Consider the following 22,686-nt stretch of genomic DNA (forward strand, 5'->3'; position numbering starts at 1 on the left):
CAACCATCCGTACTTTCTGCAGGAATGAACTCCCAAGATCAGCCACTCAGTGTTTTTTTCACCATGGTTTTGAAATGATATTCAAAACATACAAAAATATTTTGTCTAATCTTTCTTTCATTTCTAACCACACCAAGTAGTGAATCTGAATTCAAAACTCCACAGCTTCTAATTCTATCGTTGGTTTGCTTCTCTTCTCAGCCTGAACAGCAATGCACCCACAATGGATCAACACTGTTTTCCATTTCACGTGGTGCTCAGTCAACTTATGCTCACATCCCGATAAAAGCCTCAGTATGAACCAAAAAAAAAAAATCATGTTCATGGAAAATGTTGTTTATCCAATTTATGTTCTGTTAAGCAAATAGAGCCTTACTTCTTTCCTTGTGAAAATGGGAGGAAAGGGAAATAACAGTGAAAGCTGAAGCTAATTGTCTGTAAACAAAGCAAGTCCTGACACGAAGAAAAGGATGTTCAACAGCGTTCAGCTCAACTGAAACACTCGCTGTCTTTATGAAAAGGGCATCATTAAAGCTTCTTGGATTAAATAAGCTGGCAGTAATTTGTTTTCTTTAAGCTTGCCCTTATCTTTTGGGCTACTGCTTCTGTTTCTTATGCCATTGCTTCCATAAGAAACTCCTTCACAGGAGAAATTCTGCTGCTTATAGCAAGGATTTAGTCTAATAACATTAGGTAAATCTCTACTTTCTCTGTTTTTCTGCATTAGTAAGAGAATGGGCTGAATGATCCAAAGTAATTTTCCAGAAGTTTCTAAAGGAATCAGAAGGCATATTTTCAAGGTTATTTTAGGCACTTGGTCTCTAAATCCTTCTGAGAGAGATTTTAACCCTTCCTTAGTCTCCTTAGAAAAATGAATTAAGTTCACATAGCATAGCATATGGATATTCATTCTCTTGGGATATAGCAAGTACAGCTCAAGAGCAAAAACTTTTAAAAATAATAAAGGAGAAAAGAGAGGCTCTTAATGATAGAACGACCTCAAGAATCTTGAAAAAGTCTAATTCAAAATAATTATCTGTGAAATGTTGGATAAAATATTTTTTAGCTTAATGACAGGAAAATTTCATACCTTTCTGAATCTGTCTGGTTTTTCTGAAGATCTAGTAATCTGTTAAAGAAAAAAAAAAAGGTGAAAAAAGCATGAATTTAAGATCCCAGTGGAACCTATAAATGAGTATTCACCTCATAGGGGATGTTTCTTTAAATTCATGGTCATCTGGATAGAGTGAACTAGCAGGTGATATATTTTTAATGAGCTTTTTAACACACATCAGACAGAAATTTAAAATGTTTTCAGGCTCTCAGCTATTTGAATCAGATGACGAATTTTAGCAATAGCCTTGATTTTACTGACACCTATTGACTACATTTATGCTTACACAAGGTTTTGATAAAACATTACAATCAATGGCAAACAAAACTTAAAAATACGCTCTTTATTATCAGAGGTCATGTTTACCTTCTGAGCCCTTTGAAGAATTTGTGTTTTAAGTAAGCTTTGTTTTTTAAGTAAGTTTTGGTTTTGAAGGTTTCCTGAAGCAGAAAATTTTCTAGGACTTCAAACTGTAGGTGCTCAACTTCTGATTCTTTAATTCTACATAGAAAGTGCCGAATGCATAAATAGTCCTAGCTCTAGTCCTGTAGGTCTAGTCCTACAGTTAAGGTATCTTGAACAGATAACATAAGTATTTGAAAGATTTTAATTAATAATTACATAAGTTTATGCTAAGAACACAGAAATATCTATAGCATGGCCTGAAATATTTTGTATATGGAGGTGAATTCTGCCATCCTTAGTATATCATGAGATAAAGTCTTTACTCATTTGGTTCACACATTAAAATACTCTGCAGAGAAATACTCTGAACATTGTTTATGAAGGGAAAAAATAGTGCATAACTTCTATTTTAATACAAGAAGGTTTGTGCTTATATCCATAAATATATAGTTGCATTTGCTCTGCCTTTAATTTTGTTTACCAAGAAAGGTTTCAATTAAGCACAAATGTATTGCTGAATTAAGACTAGCAATTTGCAGCAACCTAAAACAGCAATGGCAGAGATCAGCAACTGCGAATTGAGTGCTGTCACCTACTGGAGAACTCATGGATTCCTTCAGTTTAGATTTGTAAAGCATCCAACGGTAACGCAGGTCTTCCAGATCTTCAGAATTTCCAATGACAGGATGAAAATGAAGAAGGTCCTCAAAGCGACGCTGACCATCAGGCACACGAGCCTGCAGCTCCTGCAACCAAAGCAAGGTCACTAGCAACTCGGAATTCAGGAGGGTTTCATTTTTTAAAAGCTACCATTTAAACAAACAGTTGTACTAAATAAAACTATTGGGTATTCAGGGTTAGTTGCTCTTTTGGCCTGAAATGGTCCACTCATCTGTAGAATCCCTGTAGCTTTGGATATTTTTGTTAGCTTCATTTCTTACAGCATCCATTGTTATGGCATTCAAATGAAACCAAAACAGTGATTCCAAATAGCAAGTAGATATTTTAATCACCTTAACAAATATATTTGATATAGTATGCTGGAATTGTCCAGTCCAGCACCTACAGGCCATGCTTCTCCTTTCACTTCTACCACTCCGGCTCCGGCAGATCATTCTTGGTAGGAATGAAATACTTGTCCTAATTTCCTGAGCTTACTAGTTCCTCTTTAGCTCAGGAGTCTCCTAACACAGAGAATATAAGGTTTTTTTTGCTCTTGTTTTTTTAATTCTGAAAGAATCTGCACTAATTGCAATCTTTGTCTCTACATTCATCTCTGGAAAACTAACCTCCAGTTCTTTGTGGCGTGTCTTGATTTCCTCTGTGGAAGACAAATTCACAGCAAGAATTTTGGAGAGTTTGGTGTTTTCTCCTTGTAACCACTCTTCAAAGTCATGCAGGAGCTTACTGTGGCTGCTTGCCCTTTGCCCATCTGCTGTCTTCTCCTAGATTACAGGACAACAGCAATGAATACAAGCCGTTACTGTTAAGTCAGATATTTCTTCTGAAGGCCAGACTGTGAGATCTTTACCTTCAAGCATATGACTCATAGTATCAAATGAAGCCAATAAAATTGTTCTTGTGAAGCTGATAATAAAGGCAGATTCAAAGTTCCTCTCTCACCTGCTTATGGTTGAGATCTAAACAATGGAAGATTGGTCCAGACACGTGTCTGCTATCCACAAATGTTATTTTCTTCTTATCAGCCATCGGTCTGTTTAACTGCCACCTTTTGAGAAGACTGTAAAACATGAAATCATAGACATCAGTACAGTGAGACACCTGATGATGAGACACCCACATTTTGACCAAGACTATGGGGGACACCTCTAATGAAATAGCACTATTGCAACTTATTACTATTATTATTAATTCCAATAACTTTTTTTTTTTTTTTTAATAATAAATTCAAGACAGGAGTGCTTCAAAGAAGCACCAGATTCTCTAGTTCTAATATTTCTAATATTTTCATTGAAGCTTTTTTTCTTTTCTTTTCTTTTCTTTTTTTTCCATTACTGGTTAGAGTGAGCATCGAAAAAAAGACATACACGAACACTTACCCAGTTGCCATTTCTTTCAGTGATTTCCAAGACTCCTTCAGCTGATCCAGCTCTGCCTGAACATGGGCAGTCTCCTCTGGGGAAGAATTCTCCATGACCAGCTGGCCATGAGCTTCCACAAGGTGCAGCTGGATCTCCTTATCTGGAAACTCAGCTAGCCATCTCTGAAACGTACAGTCCTTACAGTTACTTCTAGGTATCCTGGGTAAAGCAGAGGCTATGTCAGACTGAAGGCCATGTTCAGTCCAGGCTATGCTGCTTCTGTTGGCACTAGCTAGAAAATACCTAGCGGGAAAAAAAATATGCTGTGGATTCTTGCAAAGAGCCAACATATATCAAAGAGTTGATGGCAAAACTTAAAGGGCCAAAGCTGTCACTGTATTTCTTCTGTGGCATTCCTAAGAGATACCTTGGTTTCCCATATGAAAGCAAAAGCTGCCAGCTGAAATAATCTACCAGAGTGAATCTAGACTGCAAAATACTGCTGCATAGGAAAAAGCCAGAAGCTGTGGAAGAGCTTACTTCAAATACAGCATAAGGTTAGCTAACAGGGTAATGTTCAATGTGCTTGTATGTATACATGAATAAAGATAGTTATATAATTTTAAAACTTGTCCTATGATAACACTTTCCTATTTCAACAGTTCTTTACTCTTTTCTCACTGTTGTCTTTTACCTAGCTCCTTATACCACAGCATGGGGCAAAGCAGGAAGGCAGCAGCAAGCGAAAGTTGTCTCAGGAGGAACAAACCCTTATCATTCTCCTCAGTCTGGAGCCACTTGCTATAAAACCCCTTCTCTTGAGGTCTAAATGTTGCAAAGTGAATAATTAACATATTGCATTAAGATGTCATTCTCACCTCAAGGTCTGCCACCCTGCTCTCATTGCCCTGCTTCACATCAGCACTCTGGTAGGAGCCAATCTTCTCAGTGGTTGCAGTGATCCACTGCTGGAGGTCAGAGAGTTTGTCATTAAACACCCAGTGCTTCTGAACATGTTCTTCAGTCTGCTGTATCATCGTCTACAAATGATAAAAACGTCAGCAACCAAACACAGACAAGAAGCACTTTAATTACTGAATCTTACACTGTGACTACTGACACAGAATCTCATGGGTAGAAAATAAAGCTTTTTGTATCTCATTAGCAGCTACATTTTTATCTTTTTGCATCCATGGCATAGAAGGCACCTACAGACTCGTGCAGGCCTGAATTCAACCACATGGGGGGGCATTAAGCATGAGAATAGTTACCTTCTGTTTCAGCTGAAACAAAAAAAGGATATGATTTTTTCCACACCTCAGTAAATACTAACGACATCTTATACTCTCTGAATCAGAAGTCACTGTGACAATTTTATTTTTTTGCAAAATTCCAGTTCCATGATGAATGAGATTATTGAGATTGAAACTAGAATTCCACAGATTCTATTAAAGCAACATTTTATTGCACGTAATTTCATGGTGATCTGCATAACTAAGGCCATTTTATAAGCTCTTCCTTTGAGACTGTTTTGGAAGGTCATTTTATAGCTATGCTTACAAGCTACAGAAAGTCTCAGGTCAAAATTAATACATATAAAATTTCAACATTTTTCTCTCGTTAACTAGAATCACAAAGATATACAAGAACAAACAGTTGGTTTGGTACTATTGCACAGGTCAGGAATCTGTGAACAAGTCTAAGGTACCATGTAATCACGTAACTATGGGTTTTTTTTTCTCAGAAATAACAGGTCTACTCCATAAATAATTCATACAGCTAAAAAAGAAAAAAGAAAAAAGCACCCAACAACCTGTGTAGAGGGACACCCATCTCAAAGGGATATAATACTACAGATAATCAGAGTATCCTGGAAGAGCTACTAAAGACATAAGAATCACAGAATTGTAGGAGTTGGTAGGGACCTCTAGGGATCATGGAGCCCAACCCCCTAATTCAGTACACCTTCTTCACCTGAAATGAAAATATATGTCATTCATAGCGTATAATCTCATACGCTCAAATAATTATTTTACTCTACTTTTGAATAGTGGTAACTGGTAACTCCTTGGGTAACTAAGAACTCTTATGTTACCTCCAGTGATCTCTTCAGGGCCTGAATGTCAGACGTAAGTTGGTTCATTTCATGTCTATGCGTTGCATTTGACTGAACAAGCTTCTCTACCTCTTCCATTTGAATTGCAAGCTCTGCCAAGTCATCTTGGATCATCTGCAGTGAAAAAAACAGAATGCATGTGGGTAGTGTGCTAGACATGGCAAGGCCCGTTACAAGACTTTTGCTAAAGGTGTTTCCAGTTGAGAGTGTGAGGGTATTAATAAAAAAAAAAAAGAACAGTCACTGTCAATAAGAATATTAATTGCTCAGTGTCTAGAAGTGAACGGTTCTGAAAGCAATGGTGGGGTTCTTACATGTCACTAGTTGATAACAAAGAAAACAAGTTGCTGAGAAGCTGCTAGAGGAGACACAATACAACCAGGTAAATACTGACATCTTTGCAGCAACAGTGAAATGGCATAGCATACCTGAATCACCCTAACTCACCATGGCCATAAGAAAGAGTCACATCCTGTCTCCCTGTTTTGCTCTTCTCTCCCTTTTCCCCAGCTATCTAGGTCCACTGCATACCTTAAGCAGGCACTAATGCATATCAAACACTTTGCTGAAGCAGTGCAGTATCATGGCCAAGCATTATTGTAATGTACCTGGAGTCTCTGGAGTTGTGTCTTTTTACCCAAGAGGTTAGGCTGTGGTTCATTCTCCAGGTCTAATTTGGCTTTGATGGCAAATAATTTCTTCTGCAAAGGTGCAAAAGCAGCATCAAAGTCCTTATGCTGCAATATCAAATTCTAGGTAGGGAAAGAAGAAAAAAAACATTCAACATATACTTCTTTGGCCTTATCTTTAGTCCATCCGGTACTCAGAGCAAATACTAAGCCACACCACCCAAGAGGCCATAAATTCATATGTGTATTTGATCAGTCTAGGAAAACAGATTGAGCACAACTGATTAATGCTAAATTTGATTCTATGAAATTGGCTTAGAAAAAGATTAACTGTCATCTTTGTTACAGGTTAAGACTGTATGTGGGCTTTGAAGCATACCTGGAGTTTGCTTTTGCTTTGCAGTAGACTTTTGTGCAAAATTTCTCTCTCCTTTGAAGCTTCAGCTACTTCTTCCAGGAAGGATTTTGCTTTTTCCTCTCCAAGGATATTGTTTAGCAGATCTTTCTTCAGCTGTAACGTCATCAGCTTTTCTTTGAACTGTGAACTTTCAGCTAGAGCAGCCTAAAGAAAAAAAATATTCTTCCTGTAAAATCATAGCCAAGTAATAATAATAATCACATAACTGTATTATTCTCACACAAGTCACACAACCAGAGCAGTATGACAAACTCAGGTAAGAACAGCATGCTGGGCTGACAAGGGGTAACAAAAGGTACCTGGACAGTGCCCAGTTAAAGGAAAAGTCTTCCTGACAATGTTAGAAGCATCAGGGCTGCATCCATTTTGTGAACAGAAATAGAGGAAAGCTGTACTATGGAAAGAGTTGTCTGTGCAGAGGCCTAAACAACCAACAGAAAGGACAGCTTGAATGCTCATCCCAAAGACAAACTCCATCCCTGTTCACAGACACATTTATTCTGGCGATTAAAGGGGTGACAAAGTAACAAATGCCTTCCTGGACACATGCAGAAATCATGTATTTCAACCCCACAACTATATTTCTACAAAATCATTAACAGAATCCACAGAATTTCAATCAAAGGGAATTTGAGCCAACACTAAACAGCATTATCACCATTATTAAAGACATATGGCTCTTCAGACTATTCAGTTGACAACTCCAGTTAACCAAAGGAAGGGCACAAAATAAGACGTTCTGCTACAGCTAGAGTTGAACTCCATGCAACGGAGTTTCATATCATACTGGAAAGGCCCTTCCAGCTGTTGCTTTTGGCAACTGTACGCAGTCAGTTGCTGGTGGAGATTGGGCAAACGTGAACCAAGTACCAGTTTCTGAGCTTAGTAACAGGTTTGCTACCTCAATCTGATCCAACGCTGGCTCTGGAGTCTCCAGAAGCATCTGGACAGTTAGCTTCCATCGTTCAAAACTTTGCAGGGGATTTTGGAAAAGTCTGCTCAGTTGAGTTTCTGTATCAGCACTCATTTTAGATGTCTTTCCTTTAACACTGCAAAGATAAAGTGGCAGCTGAGAAAAGAATTGCAAGGAAATCCAACTCCAAATATCCTATTCATCAGGCCATGAATTAACACAATACTCGTGTGTAAACCACATTCAACACAAAAGCCTCAGTCTTTTACTGTCAGAGCCTGGTCTTGCATACTCACAGCTGTTCTGTCAGTCAGAGATGTCTGACAAAACTTTGCTTAGGCGCCCTAAGACACATTTTTCTCTTGTGCAACTGCGTATCAGGAACTACTCTGTTTTTAACAGGCAGCCATTTCCCCTCTTATGTCATTTTTCTTGGCTGCTGTCACCAGCATGATTTACAAGTAGTATTATCAGAGCAGTCTTATTGAGTTTTGGGAAAAACAAGCAAAGGGTATCTGGAATTTAACCACGGTTGTCCGTAGTATTTTACATACAAAAAAATACATATATATGATCACACACTGTTACCTATAAAAAAAGGAAAAATATATACTTTTTTTCTCTTCAGATCTAGATTTTTAAAATTTTTGCCAAATTACATTTGCTGAATTTCTTGCATTTATATACGTTTATATATACATATGATTCTGAAAAACAATATATATATTTATGCACATAACTATGTGAGCGTATATCTACATAGATATAGATCAGCACACATTCATTAAGTATCCAGGCATCTCTACTAAAAGGCTTATCCAAAACACAGCTGAGAAACAAGGCCCAGTAGGGACACACCCCAAGCAGCTGCCTCCTGTCTTTCTAAGCTTTCCTGATTTCCCAGTTTGCTGAATCCTATTTGATATGGAAGAATGCAGCCCAAATTGTGTATTTGTATGGGAGCAGCCTCTTGAAAATTCACAGGATAAGCAGGCAAGAGCAATACCACAGGCTTCCAAAGTAAACATGATTAATTCCGTCTTTCTATAAAAACAGCAAGAATAATCTTACCTGAGTCCCTCGGACGTTACATAGCTAAGCAAAGACAAGTTTGCAGCTCCACAAATGTAAAGTACTGACAGCACATGTCCTTTGCCATTTGCTCTGCTGCCCCTGCCAGGCTCTCAGCGTGACACTGCCAGACTTTGTGAAGAAATTCTGGGGAGAAGCTGGCGAAAGAGCAGCTGCCATTTTCTACTCAGAGGCAAGTTCTCCTGCTTTCTCTGATTCTCTTTCAACACTGTCTTCTTGCTAGTTTTTAAACTTTTCCATAACGACCCATAACCCTCCCAGCTAGGCAGCATACTGCGCACTGGATAGAGAAAAGTAAGCTTGGATATAATAAAAAGAACTGACCTTTCTTTTTCCTCTAAAAAATGATCCTTTCTTCTAATTTGCAAATTTTGCTGCCAGCTCCTTTACTTCCTGATTCCAGACAGCCTGGAAACGGAAACACTGAAGTCTAGGGAGAGGCTAAACTCTCAGAGTTTCCAAACTAAGGCAAGTTGAAAACAGGAATCATGCATGCATGCAGTCAGGAGAGGGGAATAAGCTCTGCCAAGTAATTGCTAAGGCTGATGAGTCATCACAGCAGACTCAATAAGGAAGGGGCATAATTCTTCCGAACCATTTACTACTACAGCTCCTGCCCTGATTTTCTAGTTGCTGCCATGAAAAGCAAAAAAAAAAAAAGCACATAAATTATTATTATACAAGGCTAAGAAAATCAAATTAGCTGCCAACAATCTAATTTTCTTGAAACCATGCACAACAATAATGATGCATGATTACTGCTTGAAAATGGCCAGCAGCCTACAAATCCAAGCAAACAGCTAACATTGCAGGTTTACTGAATTGTGGAGGTGGATGTCATAAAAGAAAAAACACTTCTTTCTACCTGTCACCTAGAATCAGATGGCCTATTGCTTTCTTCTTAGGTGTCTGTCAATCCCTTCAAAGCCTAAGATATTTCCACCCCACCCCAGCCTGCCTCATAGACTTCCCACTACCTTTGATAGTCCCGTATTACAGAGATGACGCTGTCAGCATGTGGCTGCACATCTTGGGAAAACCGCAGCAGTTCCTTTAGCTGAGCCTTCAGCCTCTCAACCTTTGACTCTTCTGCAGCCAGAACTGCTCTTGTTGCCTTAATCATAAAAAAAAAACCAAACAGGTCACACCATATGTAGCGTCTGGCACATGAAATGGTATGGTAAAGCCATCTCAAGACATTCTCACTGTTAACTTCAAGTCCCCTTTCTGATGCCTTTTTTCCTGGCTAACTATGGATTTTGATAAAGTAGAATATATTCTCAGGAACTGTTCTTTTCATGCAGGTGCTCTCTGCCCTTCCCACACTGCCTACCCTCTGCATCTGATCTGCAGGGTTTACAGTTTGAACTGAGTGAATCACAGCTAGTCCCAGTTTCAGTTCAGCGATTGCAGTGTAGAATGAGATTTGTGTCTGGAACAGTATTAACTACTTTTGTGTGCAGGAACAAATCTTCTGAAACACCTATGTACAGAACATTAATTCTGATGTAAGGTAACAAAACAAGAAAAAACCACCCTGATGTAACACAATTGAATCAGTCTGTATTTTATGGATTTTTTTTTTTTTTGATATAATTTTCCCAGCTAGACTTGCTGAGTTCCAGACATACAAATAGCAATGAAAAGTACTTTGAACAGTGATAATAAATGCAAAAACAACACTCAGGAGGAAATGAGTGGTAAGGACTCTTACCTACTTTATGTGTGAAAAACTTTCCAGCATATTGATTTTACTATAAATAGTGGATTACTACAAACTTAGGAATTCTTCTGTAAGTACAAAGATGTGTTTGATGGTAGCAGAGGAAGGCTATAATGTAGATACGGTCTTACAAAATACTCGCAAAGTATGTGTCTTTCTATGAATGCAATTGTATGTAGATGAATATACGTTTGTACATACACTAAGATACTGTTTTTCCTGCTTCATTATAAGCGCAGAAAATTATGTTGTTTTCTCTGTACTGTTCTCTTTCTGAATATGGTTCCTCTGAACCCAATACAAATTCCAAATCATCCTCTAGCCACCTCCTTATTGTGCAGAACAAGATAAGGTTAGAATAGTTGACTTCATTGTTGCTATTTACATTTCAGTTTCATATACATGACTACTCTTTCCTCTTCACCTTTAAACAATGGGCCACACATCTGCTGGATGTGGCTGTGTGTGTTCAATCTATGACTACACTTAAGTCTTTTTTTTTTCTTTCTTTCTTTCTTTTTTTTTTTCTTTTTTTTTTTTTTAGGCATATGAAGGGCAACAACTTACATTGCATTTTCTCCACTGAGCTACAAGCTCATCTTCAGTCTTTTCCCCTTCCCCAGGGTCCAAATCATTTTCTAGTTTCTGTAGATCTTTTCTGAATTCCTGGATATCTGCTTCTAGTTGTCTGGCTTGGGACTTGTAGGCACTTTCTGACTGTTGAATCTTGAGCAATCTCTGCTCCTCCTCTCTGCTCAGCAGTTTCAACTTCTCCAAAGCTTTTCTCAGGTCATCGAGTTCATCCTTCAATCTCTCAGCTCCCAGTGGGGAGGTATTCTGAATCACATCTGCGCATTGATTTTCAAGGTGTTTCAATTTCTTTGCACCATTCTTAATGTTTTTGGCAATTTCCTGCAGAAAGAAGTTACATAAATATTAGTTGTGGGAATGGGAAACTGGGGAAAAGGTGAAAGCAGACAGAAAATAAGACCACCTCTCCTAGTTGTACATATTTCCTTTTTCACTTCTTACTTCAAGTTTGATATGCTTTTTTTCAAATGACCAGAAGCCAGAGTCATTTGACAGCCTTCTATATAGTACTAACTGCTATGATTCTGAAAATAATGGCTTGATTTTCAGAAATGCTTATCACCTGAGGTCCCTGGTGAAGAAAACAGGAGCTCCAGGCAGTGAAAAGTACCAATAAACAGATCTATGAGATTGAAAGCTGAACAGTTAAAGGCATGGTACCAAAATATTATAAACTGTTCTCAAACAGTTTAGATGTTTATATGTTGTACTGAGAGACATGGTTTAGTGGGAAATATTGTGATAGGTTGGCAGTTGGACTGGATGATCTTAGAAGTCTTTTCCAACCTTGGTGATTCTATGATTCTGTGATTTAAAACTGGTATTTTAATCACCCATTCTAAGCGTTCAATACTTGTGAGCCTGCAGGCTCTATTTGGATCATATTTACCAAATGTCATTCCTTTAGAAAGTTTAAAAGGGTGAGATGCTTAAAGAATCACATAATGGTGGAAGATCAGGCTTTAAAAAGGAAAAAAAGCACAGAAATCAATCAAAACCAAAACCCAAAGTAGACTATCCTTCAACCCCTGGTAAAACTAAGAGAGCTTTGTATGCTAAAGACTTTCAGACTTGTGATGTCTCTTCATCCATAACCCACATTACAATAACCATCACCTTATTTTGTTTGCATAATTCTTTTCTCAAGCACACCCTTGTGTGGTTTGAGAGAACACATACAGGCATGGAAAACACAGAATCCTGCTTCCTTGCCAAAATTATATCATTTAAGGACCTTCAGTGCCTTTAGACTGTCCTCTGCTGAAGACTTGGTTGCTTCTCCAATGCAGCAGTTTAATCTTTCTGTCACACCATTCAGCCACGATTGGAACTGGTTGACGTTAGCGCTGTACTGCTTGTGCTCTTCAGTTATCTTTTCAAGCAGTTTCACTCTGTTCTGTAACAGGAGAGATCAGAAGCAGTGAGGACAGTGCTTATCTGGCTCTTTCTCCTTTATACTATAACTCAGAATGTACAAACAAGAAACCCTTTCCTTGAGCCCCAACAGCACTTGGCTTCCACAAGAAGCAGTAAAAAGATTGTATAAGTGCTTGTCCCTGTTGTGCTGTAGGGTCTCAATGGGTAGTTTAGTTCCCAGAGAGAGAAATTACAGGGTCCTATCAGGCAAATTTCTAGCCTCTCCTCTCCAAAATTTCTCAATCTCTCATTAGAAAAGGATAAGAGACAGAAGTCCATTTCTGGTGTGGACTTCAGGGGATGAACAGAAATGATCCTTGTGTGGGTTAAAAATAAAGATGAGCACACAACAGACTTACTTTTCCTAGCTATAACAATGAAAAATAGAGAAACTGTGTCATAGGCACACATTTTTTCCATGTTTATTATTTAAACAGGTGGTAAAGAAAATAACTGTTGTCTTCAAGGTATCCCTAGAAATAACATAACTGAAGAGTTTTTCAGTTTGCCGACCACAAAGCATGCTCTGGCGCTAGTTCAGAACTTGGGAGCAAATTTAATTCTATGTGATCCATACTTGATTTTCTCTGTGCATCCAGAAAACAATAATCCCTGAACTTATGTGGGTCTGCACTCAGTGAATTGCTCCCTGCGGATCCAGTCTGGAACCACTTGAGATGGAATTATATCTGCTCAGTCTACCCTTATTTGTCATCTAAAGTTTGGTCCTTGCTGAAGGATGTGAATCATGAGGAATTCTGTTCTGTTGTTTCTCTAATATAATATCCAACCAAATACCATTTCCTACAAATCAGGCTGATTTTTTTCTTGCCCTTCACCACTTGTCATGGAAAGCAATTGAGTTACACTACGGTTACCTCAGGAAAAAAGCCTGCCCCTTGTGGAATGCTCTTAGTGCATGCAGCACCCTTGAAAGGCTGTGCTGTAACTAATACAAGTTGAGTTTGTTTTGTGTGAGTGAGCCCAGGATCTCCCTTGTGCTGCAGGTGGGACTTTGTCCTTCACCTTTGGACAGGATATGCCTGTGGTGCAAGACGAAGCCACCATCCTCCAGCGGCACCATGCCAGTCTCTTTTCCACATTGATGTTCTCTCTGCTCACTTGTGCAAACCAAAAGTAGAGGTATGATTGGAGCCCTCTGTGGCCAACCAAGATTTATCCAACAAAAACCACTTCACTCATTTGCTACGCACCCTTGCCTTGATTCTCAAATCTGCAGAGATTAAAAATAATTTGCACTTCAACCTCAAGTTAGGGATTAGAGGAATGCAACCTTTATAGTGGTATAAATGGTCCAAGCACTGAAATAAAACAATCAGTACAAGTTTACTGATTCCAGGAATTTGGCTAATTTATTGCACTGATAGAAGCTCCAAAGGGAGCAAACAAGAATAACAAAGCAGAGTTATTATTAAACACAAAGGTTTTATGATAATATATAGAGCATTAAAAAGGAAGTAGAAATGACCCACCCTTGCATAGTCTATTGAGTCAAAACAAAGGATCATGCAGCTTGAATTGTCCTGCCTGACCCATCATGTCAGGGGAGAGATTACATGTATGTAGGCAGATTGCAATAGATGTCAAGCATAAGGCCATCAAGAACCTGAGTGCCCCCACCAAGAGGTTAGGCAGGGAAATCTTCTTAATGTTGGGAAAAATGGTATTGCTTGTTTCTACTAGGGCAGCTGTTTGGGGAACAGAACATTGTTAAACTCCATCTCCACATGCACTTGGTTAATGTGAGGAGATGATAGATTCAGCAAGGTTGTGGCCCTAGAAGAAAAAGAATTGGTTCAGTATGGGCTGCAAGGGAAGAAATGTGTAGGATCTGCCCAGCCCTAGGTACTCATAGAGGTAGAAAGAGGCATAGGAAATACTCTCCCCTAAGGTTCACTTAGAGTCAGCAGAGGAAAACCAGCCTCATCTGGAAGGCAATTTAAAGCACATGAAGGAAGTTCCTGCTTTAAATCCCTCTGTGGCATCTCAGAGTACAGAAAGTTCCTGTAGCCTCTCCTGGTGTTTTCAGTCCTGGCACAAGAGGGTTGGCTTTATGAATATCTAGGCTTGAGTTAACAGAGACAACTCAGATTATAATCAGTGTGCTCAGGCATACTTGATAAATTTGATTAAATATCAACACACAATATACCATAACTTTTCTTACCATCACCAGTCATATTTTATGCTTTAACACACAACCATCTACATCTGCATTTTGCTATTTTGCCTCTGCTATTTGCTATCAGATAAGGGAAAGCATTTGTGAAATACCACCACATCTAAAAATACCCCTGTTACTGTAATTAATAGAAATTGATTTTAAAATTTGGAAATGATAAGGGTGCATGTTAGTACTAAAAGGAAGGGGAAAAAGAAGTTTTCTCATACTACAGAAGCAATGTCAAAAAAAAAGCAACCAATAAAAACATTTCAGAATCTGCATCCAAGAGTGTGCCCTTCTGACAGAGATGGACAACTGCACAGCCTCTAACAATGCTCTTCAACACAAATGTAATCTACAAACACCAGGAATGCACCCCAGCAGGCAGCTCAGGCATTCAGCTGGCATCTGCAATTCACATTTCGTCTAGCCTCTTATCACACATGGGGCCAAAGCAAACCTCCTGCAACTCCTGCATCTCTTTCATTCATTCCTCTCTGCCATTGGAAGACATGGAAGGGTTTTGTTTTTTGTTTTTTTTTTAAACTACTATTGTGCCTTCCAATATGAGTCCTATGGTGCCTGTAACCTTTGCATTACCTAATGAGTTTCGCATTTACCTCAGCTGCAAAAGCCAAGGCTTCTCAATCCCCCTTCTTTATTCCATACCTCCTGAAAGAGAGATTTCTTAGCTGGATTCTCTCACCTCATCTTTCTGTGAAATGTGGTATTTGTAGCCAGTGCCAAAGGAAAGCTTTTTCTGGCACCTCAGTTGGCTGGAGACAAAGACATATTTTACTTAAGTACTATGAGACACTTCCTGATCTCATTTACACCAGCATGTATCCAACTCAGTCAGAGAAATTACACCGCATAAAACCAGTCTCAGAGAGGCGACATTCAGACCCCAACTATTTAAATTACTTGTTTGAAAGAACTGCCTTATTAAAATGTCTAATGACTCTCTCCTGCTTCAAAACCAAAGATAAATGTTGGTTAGAAGGGATTGAATGAGAATTTGAAATTGCAATCTAGATAGAGAACACTTAAATTCCAAGGAATATTCTTATTTATAAAACCAGCTGCTTAATCATGAAGAGAACCTTTAGGAATAAACAATCAAGGTTGAGTTGCTGGTCTGTTGGTGGCTCTACAGCCTATCTGCTACGATTCTGCAGTTTCTGCAGCATGTAGTTTCTTAATTCTCTCTGGTTTTTGAAGCAGAGTTAATGAGCAGTTTTAATTTTCTTATTACTAAAAAATAGTGCAGAGCAAGCATAGTAGTGGCATGAGCATCCCAAAGGTGCTCTCAGTGTGACCTGAAGTTAGCTATTGTTACAACAGTGCTTAGGGAGGGATAGCAGATGTTGTTTCAGCTCCAGGCTAAGATGTAACACAGGAACAAATATAAGGCAACGTTATGACAGAGATAGAGAGCAGAGCCAGTGTAATGAAAATTGTTTATACTTGTATCAGGTAATTCCAGCATACAGAATTCTTGGAAGTCACTATGAGACACAGATTAGATTTTAAGAAGCTCTATATGCTGTGTGTATCTATATCTCAAATATGTGAGTACACTTCTTGAATACTTTGAGTATTTCTATTGATACAGGCTACTAAGAAACTGAATTCTTCTCCCCATATGCAAATCCCTGCCCCTTAGCCATGCCACAAGGTTCAATCTTTTTTTTAACCTGAGTTTCTTTACCTAGGAGCAGGGAGGGTCAAAGGAAATCACTGGCACTGAAAGATAAACTAGAATGTCTTATATGAGCCTATCTAACAGCTGGCTAGACTGGAAGATTAGCAGCAAGCATGAGTTAGTATCTGTGTCCAGTGGAAATCCCTTTGATTCTGGAACCAGCCAGCTGAGTTCAGTGTTGGGCTGCACCTGACTTATCTCAGTGTTTTCCTGTTCTGCAGCTCTGGATCTGAACCAGTGTGACAGCCTCCAACTACTGTGCAAGCTTGGCCATGTGAATAGATACTTTGCACCTGACTACACAGAGATCACTGATGCACCAAAAGATGATTCACACTAGATCACATCAAGCAGCTTGCAGTCACTTTACAACATACTATACACTACAGTATGAGAGCATCCCAATTAACAGCTTGAGACACAAAGACTTGCAAACAGTCTCCTGGCTGAAAGAACAGAGGTTCCTCAGCTCAGTTTCTGTTTGCAGTCCTACCAGGAAACCTCTATCACTCAAGAAACAGAGAGTAAACAATACTGTGTGCTAATGAAATCTAAACACCTTCCATTTTTACCTGAGCTTCTTTCCTGATGCTTTCATATTCCACCTTCATTTTCTTCTGAGCATCCTCATCAACGCTGGGGTCACCTATCCTGTTGAACAAGGAAGCAGCTTCCTCTAGCAGCGTTTCCAGCAGGACTGACTGATTTAAGACATCGTTCAGCAGAACCTGAGCATGGCTCAGCTGCCACTGCTTCTCCTTTAACCCAAGCTGCAACTCAATGTCAGGCTCCAAGGTCACCCTCATGTTGTGAATCCATATGTAAAACTCATCTTGAGCTTTCAGGTACTCACTCCAGTGCAGCCAGACCCACTCAATACGGCTGTTGGGGAGAGCAAGAGAGATAAGTTAGGTGAAATCATGATGGGATCAGTGCAGATTGACAAGGTCAAAAGGCATTCAAGGAAAAGGACAAAGCTCAGCATTTTTAAGCTGCACAGATTATAGAAGGTCACATTTCACTTTTCAGGTCCTCCCTGCTCTGGGGAGGAAATATTCTGTAAAAGGTACCTTTGTCTAGCAAAACTCATCATTCAAGTCCATGAGATGGACTTGGTTGGACTAGATGATCTCAGTGGTCTTTTCCAACCTTAAAGACTCTATGATTACATGAGGTGGGCTGGCTATGAAAGGAGAAGGAGATGATGTCCCACCATCTTTCCCAGACCTACTTCACTTCCCTAAGATCTCCCATATAGCCAGGCAGGAAACACTTTCTGAAATCATTAAATGAGACAAATACTTCAACAAAAAAGAGCAGTGTTGTGCTTTCTTACCTGTGACAGTGAGTAATATAAATGGCTGTCTCTTCCCACAAGGCTTTAATGTGTCTCAGCTTAGACAGTACTTTGTGTTTCTCATCCTCACTGACACAGTGAAGAGCAGCATCTGCCTTTGTGAGAATCAAGTCCATTTTCAACATGCCTTCTGGTTCCAGATCACGTATTTTCTGTGAAAAAAAGATTAAATGAGAATGAAAACTTGAAAAAGAAGCAAGCATAACTGATGAAATTTAATCTTTCTTTCAGGAATCCTTAAGTCCCTGCTGCAAAGCTTCACCTGAGTGGAAAATAAGAACTTCCCTTTAACCATCTAGACTTTGTTCTTTATCATTAAACATTTTAACCATTAAACCTTATTTTTAATCATCCACAGGACTGAATTGAACTGAAAACCATATTGCAGTTGAAAAACATTTTCTTAGCTAAAAAAAAAAGGCCATCTCCACATCTCAATTTCAAAGTCATGAAGCATATTTAAAAGATCTCCTATTACAAATAAAAATTGCTGCAGAAAACAAGCCAAGAGAAACTAATTAGTGGAATTTTGTCTACTACCACATTTTACTCTGATCCTAAATTGGTAAGTTATGAATTAGAGAAAACGTGTATCTTGAACTAATCAGAAAGCCAAGAACCTCAGTTAAGCTACATTATCTGAAGCAAAGTTTCTTTAGTTACCCAAAGGCAGAAAATTAGCACAATTTCTGTACAATATTACAGAATAACTATGTCCAGATTTGGTTGTAGCTTTCAGCATCACTTTATCCAAACTTCTGATCTAATCAGATTGGTTTTTCTCACTGTTCTTCCACAAATTCCCGGCTTGCTGCAGCCTCTCCAGTTGCAGGAAAAGTCTTCTATAATGAAAACATGGGGAGGTTTAAAACTAGCAACTACTTACAGAAATATTAGGCCCACGGGATATGTGTCAAGAAAATAAAATAAAATTGGAAAAGTCAAGTCACTTATTGCAAAGGTGGCACCAAATCACAGGCTTCTGGATTTCCAGACTCACTTTCTGGGAAAAGACTATTTTTTGGCATGTGCACAGTACATCTGCATGCTACATGCAAAGATATGTTTGGACCAACTATCCTAGGAAAAGTATGATAAAAAGAATCCAAGAAAGCAGGACAAAGAGTAGAGAGAGAAAATAAAAGCTACAGTTATTCCTCAGCAGGAAAATACTAGAGTAAAGCTCTGTTCAAAGCCTGACATTTTTCCCAGAATTTAAAGTGAAAGCAAACAACAGCCAGAGAGAGCAGTGGTTGTACTGGCATTCTACTTCTTCAGATTTGTTTAAATGATTGCTATCATTGGCTGACATTTTCATCAATAAATTAACAGAAAATAAACCACAGGAAGGAAGCATGAAAAAAAAAAAAAAAAAAAACCAACCTGCAGACCAGATGCAGAAAAAAGAAACTGAAAATTATGACTGGATTTAAAAACAGCCAGTAGGTGAGGTGGTGAGCGCACCATGAGGGGAGGGGAAGCCATTCTGACAAAGAAGGCAGGATGAGGGAACAGGAGGTCGGTAGGGTACAAACAGAAAGAGAGAACAGACACTTGCTTTTCTTTAGAATGATGAATTTCTAAAGTCTGAAATGAAGATCTTTTCTATCATGATTTTGTGTGTGTTACAGGTCTCCTCCTAAGCCCACAGAATTCAACATAATTCAGTTCAGCTACATGGAATCACCACAGATCTCTAAAACTTGTATCTCTGCTGTGGCTGCACTCCCTTTGCCAAACTACCACTCTCCTTATTCAAGTTCTTGGACTTTCTGCCTGTTTCTGGAGACTGCATATATCAGTTTCCCAGACAAAAGGAAAAGATGAAAATTATTTAGTGGCAGAAATAAATTCATAGTCCATGAGGAAATACTTTAGGTTCTTATGATTGACATTCAAGTCTAGTCATCATCCATCACTCCATGAACAGCCTTTATATTAGGCCAGAGGCAAGTCACAGCTAGGGAAAAAAAAATAAAACATTGCTGCACCATCATGTAAAGCACCTTTTTTTCCATGTAAGCCTGCAATATTTTCTCAGAGCTGTTAAACTTTTTCAGGAGACGCAGTCCAAACTTCAGTAGACACAAAACTACAAACTGTTGGGTAAATTACAATGGAAAATATTCATCTGATTGATTTAAAGAACAGAGTAGTTAGAATTGATGGTAATACAAGTATAAAAGTAGTTTCAGTGTTCATCACAGAATATCACCACTCCCTCTAATCATGAATGGCATAGGTTGGAGACAAAGGAGTGTATCATTTTCTGAGATTATAAGAGCAAGATAACATCTAATGAAACCAAAGTTAACAAACGCAACATCACAGTAAGACAGCAAGCACGATCTGCAATGGGATCTCTGTGAGAGAATTATACAAGAGATTAAGTCAGAACAACAAAAAATGAAAACATTCACCTTTTAATTAGATGGATTAGAAAGGGGAGCTGTAAATCTTCTTATCACATTTCTTATGGGAAAAGACAAGTGGATTACTGTAGACCAGCCATTACTAGGACACTTGCAATCTTTCTTTACCAGTGCCGGAGTCCTCAAGGAGACAGAGCACTGAAATCCATTTCTCTCATGTAATATACTGGATTTTGGCAAATCAGTATCTGGTAACTACAAGTTGCTACTCAGTCTCCTTTTCAGGTTTGAGCATGCTCATAGGAGCACGTAAACACTTTAACCTGCCAAACCTGCTGCTCATTTTCCAAATCAGTGAGAATACCTTGGAAGCCAGTAGTCAAATTGTTCTCTTTTTGGATGTAACAATTTTGCAGATAGTAAACTTAGAAATAAGGATGAGGCAAGCCCATCCACACAGGATCAATATTCCAGCAGCCACGTGTAACTAGTAGCATCCTAACAGAAAACTCCAGAGCTCACAGCAATAAGTGCAACTGTTGGCGGTGACAGCCACTTCTGAACTACCATGTCACTCTTCCCTTACCTCTGTCTCTCTCAGCCTGGCTTCTAGGGCAGATCGAGGTCCCTTGGTGTTGTCATTGATGCTCAGTCTCTCTTGGATGGCCTTCATCCAAGCTTCTGCATTCTCGACACTGCTGTCAAATTCATCCTGTAGCTGCTGAGTCATTGCATTCAAAGAAACTGAAAGGATAAGAAGAAGAAAAGTAAGCTTTTAGGTTAAAACTTAAATAGGAATGCATTCAAGGAAATCTGAATGAGTATGCATGGGGGAGGAAAGATAATGATGTTGTGGCTTTTCTTCTTAACGATAATACAAAAAACTTCACCCATATAGCATTCAGCAGAGTGCAGAGAAGACACCTGCACTGCAGCTTTTCCAAATGAAAATCTACCAGGAAATAAAAAGAAGGTAGGGAGCAGTGGGAGGCTCTAGCACAATAAACAGACTTAATTCAAATGAGATTAATAATAATTTTCAGATGAGATTAATCTGGTGCTTGTGGTGTATTCCAGATTGGATACATAAATCACAAACATATTCTGTCTCTGCCCAAAGCCTGGTCAGGACAAAACACTCCTTGTGCCCTTCCAAGCTCACGTACAGAATGTGACACAAGACTTGCACAACAATTGGCATATGCTTAACTTAGAGTTCTGTAAGCCCTTTAAAGCTGGTGAGATCAGCATCAGATTGCTTAGGCCCTCAGTTAACTTGTTCTGCTGAGAACATGGAGAGGTCTGAAGGCACGTGCAGTGAGTCTGAGAGAAATTGATGCAATGGAAACTGGCCAGCAGCTGCCCAGACAAAGCACTAGAAGACATCACATGGGAATATCAGTGCTTATACATCTCTTCTTTTGATATTTCTTTTATTCCATGCCAGGCTCTTGTGTACTACATCAAGCTTTTCATTTTCCCCTCCCTCTCTCATCTCCTTCCCACATAGTGAGTGGATGTGATGGTGGCTCACTCTGTTATCGTGTTTTTGTGTCTTCTCTAGTCAGGCTGCAGGCTCTCTGCTGCCCAGATGGTACACAGTGACCCTGCAGTAGGAGAGAGGCATCCTTTGTCAGCCATTAGGCACTGCCCTGCTGAACTTGACTAATAAGGATTAATCATAATGAAGCCCCTGAACATCAGCTCTACTGAAGTGAACAGAAAGACAGCCACCAACATTAAATGGTTTTGGATCACATCCTACAGCTACTGCCAGCCAACCAGCTAATGTTTCCTGTAAATTCAAACATTCTTTGTTTCATGGAAATATTTTCTCAGCACAAAGCATGACGACTAATTATTAAGCCTGAGTTTGTTGCACAGAATTCCATGTCATAGTAGCTCCCTCCATTTCCATGGGACAGTTCATGTGGGTAAAGCAGCTCAGTGCATGAGGCAGAGCACGGCTTTTGGTGAAGCTGGACTAAGGGGGTTTTGTAACCATTGTAAGTCTCAGCAGCTTCATCTTTATAGAATGGAGAGACATCCTGCGCCTGCCCCATGGCAGAAAGCTCACCATCCTGCCAATGCTCTTGACAGTGATGCACAAGGATTCATGCCATATCAGATGTTCCTCCCTCTAGCTCCTGGTGCATTTTGTTCCGTGTCAGACCAGGAGAAACAAGACATTTGTGTACACAACACTGAAGTCTTACAACAAAAACAGTCTAAATTGTTGCCCCTCAGCCTTCAGCAAGCTTGATGCTCAACAACCCCGTTCCAGAGAGAGAAGTGTATCTACAGATCAGCAACTATCCTGCCCCCAAGGATGGGTCCACACTCATTGTGCAGCCAAAGGGAGCGAAGTTTGCATGGAGGGGAGTGGGAGATGGCAGATGAGGTAAAACTCAAAGCTGTAACTCTCAGAACTAGAGGGCGATTTTGAAGAAGAGTGACTTCACCTTGAAGAAATTAAAGAATAGAACGGGATGTACTGGATTTAGTAAGGGAGGTGTGGTATGGAGTGTGGTATGTCGTACCAGACATACGATAGGATATACAATTAAAGCTAAAACCGTTGACTTGCATTAGAAGAATCCTAAGGATG

At 39.3% G+C, this 22,686-nt stretch overlaps 1 protein-coding gene across 19 annotated transcripts in view; it reads right to left on the reverse strand.

Moving 5' to 3' along the window:
- The window catches only part of SYNE3 (spectrin repeat containing nuclear envelope family member), an 85,293-nt gene that overhangs the window by 34,323 nt on the left and 28,284 nt on the right, over positions 1-22,686 (reverse strand). For 18 of the 19 annotated variants that reach the window (XM_046942045.1, XM_040702139.2, XM_046942057.1 and 15 more), the window contains 16 exons: positions 20,665-20,822; positions 17,686-17,858; positions 16,922-17,231; positions 12,278-12,439; positions 11,020-11,364; positions 9,707-9,843; positions 7,626-7,773; positions 6,686-6,868; positions 6,286-6,429; positions 5,657-5,791; positions 4,440-4,601; positions 3,580-3,743; positions 3,143-3,260; positions 2,809-2,964; positions 2,116-2,265; positions 1,091-1,129 (listed from right to left, as the gene is read on the reverse strand). In XM_046942045.1, coding sequence (XP_046798001.1) covers positions 1,091-1,129; positions 2,116-2,265; positions 2,809-2,964; positions 3,143-3,260; positions 3,580-3,743; positions 4,440-4,601; positions 5,657-5,791; positions 6,286-6,429; positions 6,686-6,868; positions 7,626-7,773; positions 9,707-9,843; positions 11,020-11,364; positions 12,278-12,439; positions 16,922-17,231; positions 17,686-17,858; positions 20,665-20,822 — 2,684 coding nt within the window. Of the gene's footprint in view, positions 1-1,090; positions 1,130-2,115; positions 2,266-2,808; positions 2,965-3,142; positions 3,261-3,579; positions 3,865-4,439; positions 4,602-5,656; positions 5,792-6,285; positions 6,430-6,685; positions 6,869-7,625; positions 7,774-9,706; positions 9,844-11,019; positions 11,365-12,277; positions 12,440-16,921; positions 17,232-17,685; positions 17,859-20,664; positions 20,823-22,686 lie in introns of those variants that run through there. The other variant, XM_040702141.2, reaches the window with a different exon arrangement.

The sequence above is a fragment of the Gallus gallus genome, chromosome 5, assembly GCF_016699485.2.
Source record: "Gallus gallus isolate bGalGal1 chromosome 5, bGalGal1.mat.broiler.GRCg7b, whole genome shotgun sequence".
Taxonomy (NCBI): Eukaryota; Metazoa; Chordata; class Aves; order Galliformes; family Phasianidae; genus Gallus; species Gallus gallus.